Raw genomic sequence first — 9,442 nt, 5'->3', positions numbered from 1 at the left:
ATGAGCTAATGTAACATACAAACATATTTGTACTGTACTTTTGGAAATTATAATTAATATATTTGGATCATAAATTTTAGACAGCCTATATTTAATAGATTTAGATGAATAAAATCACAACACATAAAAAATGCGACAACTTGAAGGCTAACTTACCCCCAAAATAAGTATTATGGGCCTAGTGTTTGTGAAAACTAACCCCAGTCTCCCTAAAATGTCGATTAAGATTTAAGCTCATTTAATGTCTGAACATAAAACGGACAGTAAACGAAGAATTACACCAAAAAACTCATTACCGCATATTGTCAATTTCTCCATTATAAATAGAAAGACGCGAACGTAGTTCATTTTTCAGTATAACGTTAAATGTTTTGTTTGCGATAATAAAAAAGCTTTCGTCGGATTATGGTTGTTTCCCATTTGCTGTAACGCACACTCAAAAAAGAAAATTAAATTCATTAACGTTTACTTTAGTATACAAATCTTAACAGTTTTATGTTTTGTTTAACAGCGCATTTAGAACACCATGAAACCCATACAGCCTATGATAAAAACAAACTCACCTTCACTTCCGCAGATGTTTGCGGTTTCCATGGTTGCTGAAGTTTATGGTGTCCGTTTGGGAACATTCGAGGTCAGAGGTGTGAAAATTTTAAGAGGTGTGAATTCATGTTTATAACAGAATCAATTAAGAGATTATTTACTTTATTTCTCATTTCTCTTTTACATGAAGTAGAGTGAATTTGTTCTCTTTGAGATAAATCAGGGGGGAAACGAGAGTAAGAAAAAACAAGATAATGGAGAAATGTTTCAATATAGTTTTATTTTCTGTTTTCTTATATTTTATTTTAGCTAAACCAAAAATTACATAATTTTTTATTCAACACAAATTTATAAACATGGAGGTGCAACTCAAACTAACCATTCAACAGAATAGGCTAAATTTAAACCTGTTACCTGAGAGTCAAACATGCTGTAGTTTAGCTCTCTACAAAAATCACAAATATTGAAAAACAATCATTTTTCTATTATAGAACTAACATGCTGATGATAAACAAACTATTGTCATCAATACGCTTACTCAACTCATTTTCGGTTACCATACAGTTTTCTCCCTCCGTTATACAAGGTGCACACATGCTCTTGAGAGAGTTTATAGAGATGAGTCCTCAACTGAAACTGAGATGTTTAACCCTTTACGTCAATCCAACATGAGAACCAACACTATATTTGCACCGTACAAGGCTGGAAAAAAAGGCTTCATGTCCTGTGTTGATGGGCAAAAAGGTAAAAAAGTCCCGTCTATCCTTTCCTATTTCTTGGCATCTTGCACCTTCTGAATTTCCTGTTGGAAAAAAATCAACAAGTCATTGTTTATTTATTTATTAAATGAATAAAAATGATGCATGTCATTGTCAACACAATCTTTTTACAGAGATGAAATAATTTTACCTCAACAAGAACACTTTTGAGCTGCTCATAGGCTTTTTCCAGGTCATCATTAATGATTACAATATCGAAAACTCCAGGTTCCTTACCTGCAAAGGAGAAAATGACAAGGGAATAAATGTCTTCTCTCAAGCACAACTGATTTACTGAGAGTGTCACTTACTGAGCTCCATGTCGATCCTCGCGGCCTCCAGACGCTTCTGTAGACTGTCCTCTGTCTCGGTTTGTCTGTCCCTCAGACGCTTTTCCTGTACAAAAATATATTCTAAATCTTCCTGTATTTTATGACCATTTAAAAGCTGTATACAACTGAGATCTATTATCAACTCACCAGGATCTCCATTGAAGGTGGCTGAATGGAGATATAAATGGGGTTTAGATCAGTCTTCTTGATGTTTTGTACTCCTTGTATGTCAACATCCAAGATGCAGATGAGGTTTTGTGCCTGAACGTCCTCTATGGATGATTTGCTGCAAGTGACAGTACATTTGATGAGAAATTACATTTAATTGTTTTGTTGTTATGAACAACACAAGGATCAGATTTCCCAGAGAAAATGTAGTCTACCTGGTTCCATACATATTCCCAGAAAACTCCGCATTCTCAATGAACTCGCCCTTGTCGATTCCCTCTTGCATGTTCTCTCTGGTGACAAAGTGGTAATCTGGGTTGAGGACAGAAATAAGTGAAGATTAATTGTAAAACCAACCAAATTATGACCGATAATAAAATGCACTTTAGAGCATTGTCAGTCAGTCTGTTGCTAGTTTATCAAATGACCTGAACGTTTTATTTGACATAGGCTATTCTAAATGATCAAGTACTAGCAAACTATTAAGAAATAACTTTCAGAGGGTGACTAAATGATACATTTTTGGATGAAGTAAAACGGACAATTCTAAAGTCTTTCACAGCTAAACAACAATATTCTATAATGGTCAGCAGGGGGCGACAAATGTTTATTTCAGAATCTCCGTTCTGTCTCTTACAAAATGGTGGGAGTAAAACCGGTAACACTTTAGAATAATGGTCTGTCATTAATAAGTAAGGAATTATTGCAGGACTAATGAGTAAGTAGTACTACATTAACACTTCAGCTACTACTATTAACTAATATAGAAACAAGCTTAATTTCAAATGTAGTTCCTTATTAGGTAGGCCTAATCAATAGGCTAATTACTTAATGAGATTAGCCTCAATAATAACTATTAACTAACTGACAAATTATTAAAAACATTATCGTGTGTCTGAGACGTAATCAGTCATAATTTTTACTCTGAAAATAGTCATAAAATGCACCACTAATTACTCAAGTGTTACCTAGTGACTGCAGGAACTAGGCCTAGTGATCTGGACCGTTATTTTAAAGACCATGTTGAGAGACACATTAATGTTGTGATTAGTAATTAATTAGTAATTACCTATTAGTTCTTAATGATGCCAATCTCATTCAGTAATTATTTATTACCTAATAAGTAACTATCTCCTAAATTCGATATTATTTAATGATTAGTTAAGCTTGTTTCCATTTTATTTAAGTCATTAGTCCTGTATTACTTCCTTCATAGTTACTTATTAATGAAGGACCATTATTCTGAAGTGTTACCGTAAAACTTCTGCAATACAATAATAGTTGGTTTCCCTTATAATTTATAATCACAAACACACACACAAAATCCTTCACGTAAAGCCCATGAGAAAGCTCTAGTGTTGCATTTTGCTGGATTCGTACCATTCTGATGGTTTAACTCCACTACAGCACATCAGACGGGATCTAAAGCGGGACGGTAATGATTCTGCAGACAACAACAACACAAGACAAATAATTCACAGCTACAAGAGGGCAAAACACTGACATAATCCATGGCAGCACTGCAGTGCCCATTAGCATAACAACATGTGTCTGTGGAAAAACATCATAAGAATGACAAAAAATAAAAACAGCAATGGTTGGTTAGTTGCATAAAAATCTTAGATGCTGTATATCTCCGTTCCACCTTAAAGTCTCAAATAATATATAGTTTTAATTAAGCTATTTTTCATCTGTTGTTTTTCATTCTATCCTTTGACCCAGCTAACAAAAATAAGTAGGGCCTACTAAGAACGCTTTGGTAATGTTCATTATAAGTAATGAAAACGTTAATGAAACGTTAATGTTCCTTTTGAATGTTCTTTGTACATTCTGAAACAAGTAGTAACATTTAAATAAATGTTAGATGAACGTCCGACTAAACATTTCAGATAAAAAAAACTCCATGAACATAAAGACCAGATAACTTTGAACGAATATTCTATTAACCTTACTGGAACACTTTTGGTTCATAACTTGAGAAAAACCTGCCAGAACATTAGCCAAAAAGTTCTTTGAATTTTCCCTGATAGCTGGGGAAGTTATCTGCATTAAAATAAATAAGCAGAGTTTGCCCAAGTGACCTAAAACAGATTTAAATTGGCTATACATATTGTTGATGGTTTATTTGCATATATATTTTTTCCCAGGCTACCAATTAGACTTGTTCGACTGTCCCAAAAATGAATTTTAAAGTTCTGTTGTTGTGATGCTAATGATTTGTCTCTGTGTGTGTTGGGAAGTGATGTCATAGTTCACATCACATGGAAAACCACTAGGGAACACAGGGGGCTATTTTCAAAGGCTTTTTACTCCAAAGTGCACACTGGCATTCATGTGATGTTAACAATCATAGCTGTCATTTTGGCCTAAAATATAAATGACTTCCAAAGTTTTAGATTTGAGAAAGATGAAAGTAACCCCCATTACTCTCTCATCACATTAAATATGTGAATAATCAGTTATAACCAAATGCAAAACAAATCTACACCTTCAGATGACACAGAGGATAGGATGTCTGCTACAGGAAGTAATGTAGCCCCCAGAAGCATTGGGAGACAATTCAGCCCTATAGAGAAAACAACAAAGGCACATTGGGGAATAAAAAGAGAAATTTACCCCTGTGGCGATATGTTTGGAAATGAATGTAAACAGTTCACTTGGGAGTAAGAAGCAGCAAAGGAGTGTGAGTAAGACAGTTTTGGGTAGAGGACCTTTCGAATTCAGTGGGAATTTAGGGTGGGGGGTGGGGGGGGGGGGGGGGGGGGGGGGGGCTTTTTGTTTCACTGATAAAGCAAGCCTTTATGGTTGTGAAGTGGAAATCCTGCCCTACCTTTTCCATCTTCCTCTCCTGGCCGAGGATTTCTGGTGGTGTCTGCAGAAAAAGGGAGTTCAAGTTATCAAACTATTCATTCAGAATTACTTGTCTTTTGATGTCTATAATCTGTCTGTAATGCTGATACATACGAGAGACGCTGAATCCAAAAACCCCTTCATATTCCTTCATGAGTCTCTTCAACAGGGTGCTTTTCCCAGCTCCTGATGGACCGCTCAGAACTACAGGCCTGGGTCCTGACATTTCTCTGCTAGAGAATCAAAACAGATGCATGTGTTGTGTGCATGTGACATGTTGGTTTTAAGCCACTTACTGTATGATATACTGTATGATAACTTTCACTGACTTGATTTTTGGTCAGTAAATACACAACATTTCAATGAGTCGCAAGTCTGTTCTAGGGTTATGGAAAAACTTTTAAATGTTTTATACATTTAAAAAAATGTAAATAATGTTTGTCTCCAAGAAATATGAAATATGCTCATCAAGGCTGCATTTATTTGATCAAATATACAGTAAAAACAGTCATATTGTGAAATATTATTACAAAATAAAATATTTCAATATGTAATTTATTCCTGTAATGGCAAAGCTGAATTTTCAGCATCATTACTCCCGTCTTCAGTGTCACATGATCCTTCAGAAATCATTCTAATATGCTGATTTGGTTAATAAGAAACATTTCTTATTATTATCAATGTTGAAAACAGCTTAATATTTTTTTGGAAACCCAGATATTAATATTTCAAGATTCTTTGATGATTAGAAAGTTCAAAAGAACAGCATTTATTTGAAACAGAAGAATATTGTAATATTATACATTGTATTTAAACTTAAACTTAATAAATAATAAAAAATCTTACTGACCCCAAACTTTTGAATGGTAGCGTGATTAAATGCAAACAAATGCTATCAATATTACATACAGTAAACAGGACAGCAAAATAAAAAGGCATATCAACTTTTACAACTAAGGTGAAATGCTTCCCATATCTTTTGATATCAAAACCCATTTGTCCAATCAGACTCTATACAGTATTTTGGCGAACTCTACTGTATTTCGTCAGCATTCCATCTGTCACTATACCAAGCAGCCAAATTAGATTTGGACAGGTTGCGTGACATGTCTTCATTGCCAAAAACCTAAACAAGTAAATGTTTACATTTGAAAATGTAAAATAGAACACATTAAATATGGGTTCACTTGCAATGAGGATTTTGCGCTGTACATGTGACTATGAAATGATCAAAATTCAATAATAGTTTTAGAGATATACTGTAGCATGCTACAATCTGACATTTAGTGCTATAAAAGATGTATTTAAGAGTAATTTATACTTAAAAGTATATAAAAATCTTTATTATTAAATCACATCCAAAAAAAAAAAAAATCTAAACATGGATTAGGTCAAGCAGGACGCTTTTTTCTTGGTGCCCAGTAGAGAGAGAGAGAGAGAGAGAGAGAGAGAGCTGACATGGACAGACACTGAGCTTATTGCACGGCTGCGTCTCTCCAACAGAGAAGCTCAGGAACTAATCCACTGATCCTGGTGATTAGTGATTCTGTTTTAAGGTCAGTGGACTGGGCCTTGTAATGGAGAGCAGGACAGATGAAGAAACAGAACAAGACAATTTCCCAATTTTCAAAGAAATATTATTATATCTTTTTTTTTTTTTTTTTGCATAGTTTATAAAGCAGAATGGAAGCATGTAAGTCCGTCTTTAACGTAACTTTAAAAATGTCAAATTTGTAGATGTTTTGGGCAGCTCAAAACAGATAAAAACCTATATTTTTTAAAATAAGGTGTCTTTAATGCAATTTTGCTAAGTATTTACATGATTTAGATAATAGCAAAAGATTTACATGTTAATGTCAAGTACCATGAAAATGTCTTAATGAAGTCAGGTTAGGCCAGTGAATAGGATTACCCAGCATAAGCCAAATGACAAAGGCCCAGTGACCTGATGCCTGTCTCAATGTGTTCTTCAATGTCTGAATCATGTCCGGTCCATTTTTTAGGGACTCTGCAGGAGACTAAACAAACCAACTGGACACACAATCTGATCTGGGAAAACGCTAAATAAACATACAGTTGTCTCCTAGCGGTTCTCACGTTGACTGCTCTCTGTTTATTCGATCAAAATTCCCTTTTATGGACCTCCTTGAGACTTGATGTCATATTTTGACTAATGTATGAATACAAATGAATATGCTTTTAATTTTTGCAAATTAAATAATAAAACAAATATTTATATATAGCAAATAAAATAAATTAGCAAATAAAATAAAATAAAAAATAATAAAATCCAGTACATGTGTGTGTCTGGTAATTCTTTTCAGATTAAACATATTTCATGCATTTTTAATACCTTAATTGACATCACAATAAACCATACACTTTGACCACCAAAAAAAAAAAAAAAAAAAAAAAAAAAAACTGTTCTTACCTTGTCTGTGTAGTTTAGAAGGTGAAGTGACTATGTAAGTGAGTGTTTCTAACTGACTAAATGCCACAGCTTACTGCCAGCTACAATTACCACCTCCTCCGTTGACTCTCAGCCAATCAAATCGCAGGTCTTGTGTATCTGTTGTTATGACAATGATAGCGGGTTACTAATCATACTAAACTTTGAAAAGCCTTTAATAGTTTATTAATCACATGTTTTTCCTGAGCAATAATGGTGAAAATGTTCAAAAGATTTTTGACAAATCCTATGTGCCTATATTAACACACAGCCTGCAGAAATATTTAGTGTGCTTATATTTTCAAGACAATATGGAATTTTAAAAATAAAATTCACCAACCACTGAGTTCTGATCTATTAAACATTATTAAAAAACACAAAATGCAATGTTAAATTGTTATTAATATTATATAAATATTGATATTAAACTATCCATAATACAATGCATACTACAAATATTATTTAAGAAATAGATTAAGGCTTTCCACGCAGTTGACAGTCATATAAAGTTGCATATTTCTTCATAAATCTCATCCTTAATGGCTGCACATTAGTAGTCATGCTATTGTTCTAAGATATCCCTTGCAAAACGTCTGAAAATCATTTCATTAGTTAGTGTCGCTGGGACCGGAAGTATAAACATCCCACAACTTAGGATTTTTTTGTGTGTGTTTTGTCTCATTAGGGAGTTTTGATACAATACACTGTAAGAGTGGTGCAGAAGGTAACTTCCTTTGCATTAGACACATGGCTGGGCTAATCCAATGCTAACCTAAATCCACACGAGTGTCTGTATACTGCTAATTAGAGATATGTCAGGACATCAGCCAGACATCCTTTTATGAGGTCATTAATTAAAGGCATCTTTAAGAATGCCTATAACGAACTGGCCAGGTGGTAAGATAGACCTACTTGTGATGCGATAAATAGACTGAAGGGCAAGAGGAAATGCTGAGGTTACTATAGTGTCTCTAGCAGTGCAGGCAATGGCTTTGATATGCATTAACTGATACAATGTATACATATTAATGCAATGTGAGTACTATAGCTTTGAATAAAAGCATCTGCCAAATGCTGTCATTAGGTCCAGTGATGGTGCTGACTCACGTGATCCAGTCTGATATGTTGAAAACCATTTTAGGGCACAGCAATGACATTTGTTAGACAATAACTTTAGTTTAGTTTATTTGTCAAAGAAAAACAGATGAGTCTGTACAAAATACATAATCGTAAAACATAGCTGGTTTTGTGTTTCATTCTATTTAAGTTCTATCAAAAAAGTGCTTTACGATCTTTCAGTTACCTGTTGTATTTTGACTAGAGAGTCTAGTAACAAAACTATTGCTAAAATACCACAAAGGAAACTCTTTTTCTTTTAGTTCTGATATGAGTTCCTTGAGTACTAATGTCATAGCCTATAGTGACTCAGTGTCAGGAGACCTTTATTCTGCTTGGCAGTTGGGAGGAGTGAAGGATAAGCAGAGATCAACCTCAACGTCCATATACTGCATTAGGAATCAACTCAACACCTACTAAGGGAGGGAAGCTCCTTGATGCAACTCTGCTGTACATACAGTACGATATATATCAATACAAATATCAGTGTAGTTCATTACAAGAATGTAGACAATTACATCTACACGGCGTCTTAGATCAAAGTTGAAGAACAAGAGAAAATTTTGAAAGCATACAGGGAACTAACTTAACTCAGAATATCTATTGCCGAACTTTGTAGTAAAAATTAATTTTATTTATCCATGGCTTTGTAATTTTGCATCATGTTCAGTGTCTTGTCTTTGAGATTTTACACAATAATGTTTTTTAAATGCATGAAATAAACTATTACACTATATCACGTGTATCAGCTAAAATGATAATTTATCTTAAACCATATTTAAAAGATCCCATTCACTATTAAATTACAGTTACATAACTATGGATAATAAATGTACAAGATTCATTGCTCTTTTGCACATTCTACACAAAACACAGTTTATGAATGATTCAAATGTTAACTGTTTACCATTTTGAATATATCAACACTGCTAGATCCAAATTAGAAAAGAGTTCTTCAGTGTAAACATTCACAAAACTATAGGACAGATTGCTCTATGAGAATAACTTAACAATATTTTATAAAACAAGGTTTTGTACATAAAAACAACTTTTTGTGATCAGTTTTACTGTCCTTACAATATTGTTACAGCACAATATTTGTGTAGATTTATACTTCATCAATGAACACAGTGGTCCTTATGTAACCGGGTTGCGTTCCGACAGGAACTTTTTAAATGATTCTTTTGGGCAAGACGTACTCTAAGTTTTGCATGGGCCCAGAAAGG

At 33.9% G+C, this 9,442-nt stretch overlaps 2 protein-coding genes across 7 annotated transcripts in view; both read right to left on the bottom strand.

Moving 5' to 3' along the window:
* Positions 1 to 804: 804 nt before the first annotated feature.
* Positions 805 to 7,190, bottom strand: guk1b (guanylate kinase 1b). 2 transcript variants are annotated; one of them, XM_084086383.1, is made up of 9 exons: positions 7,083 to 7,190; positions 4,766 to 4,881; positions 4,632 to 4,673; positions 4,290 to 4,367; positions 2,017 to 2,113; positions 1,781 to 1,919; positions 1,613 to 1,697; positions 1,453 to 1,538; positions 805 to 1,345 (listed from the first exon to the last, which is right to left on the bottom strand). In XM_084086383.1, exons 2-9 carry the CDS (start codon positions 4,875 to 4,877, stop codon positions 1,313 to 1,315), a joined length of 672 nt encoding a protein of 223 aa, XP_083942509.1. In that variant the 5' UTR covers positions 4,878 to 4,881; positions 7,083 to 7,190; the 3' UTR covers positions 805 to 1,312. The 2 variants fall into 2 exon arrangements, with proteins under 2 accessions (XP_083942509.1, XP_083942510.1); XM_084086384.1 differs by lacking the exon at positions 4,290 to 4,367.
* Positions 7,191 to 8,268: 1,078 nt separating this feature from the next.
* The window catches only part of rnf220b (ring finger protein 220b), a 39,919-nt gene continuing 38,745 nt past the window's right edge, over positions 8,269 to 9,442 (bottom strand). For all 5 annotated transcript variants that reach the window (XM_084138435.1, XM_084138436.1, XM_084138437.1 and 2 more), the window contains one exon: positions 8,269 to 9,442. This exon is cut by the window's right edge and continues 141 nt beyond it. The gene's annotated coding sequence lies outside the window, so the exon portion shown is untranslated.

Source organism: Abramis brama (genome assembly GCF_963993115.1).
Source record: "Abramis brama genome assembly, chromosome: 16".
Lineage (NCBI taxonomy): Eukaryota > Metazoa > Chordata > Actinopteri > Cypriniformes > Leuciscidae > Abramis > Abramis brama.
Note: the sequence above shows the minus strand (reverse complement) of the source record. Positions and strands in the feature narration are given on the sequence as shown.

Excerpts from the sequence above, each read along its gene's own strand:
- guk1b (XM_084086383.1), bottom strand. The coding sequence starts at position 4,877 with ATGTCAGGACCCAGGCCTGTAGTTCTGAGCGGTCCATCAGGAGCTGGG. Across the intron at positions 4,674-4,765 it reads TTTTGGATTCAGCGTCTCTC|ACACCACCAGAAATCCTCGG; the intron begins GTATGTATCAGC and ends CTTTTTCTGCAG. Across the intron at positions 4,368-4,631 it reads AGGAGAGGAAGATGGAAAAG|GGCTGAATTGTCTCCCAATG; the intron begins GTAGGGCAGGAT and ends TTTTCTCTATAG.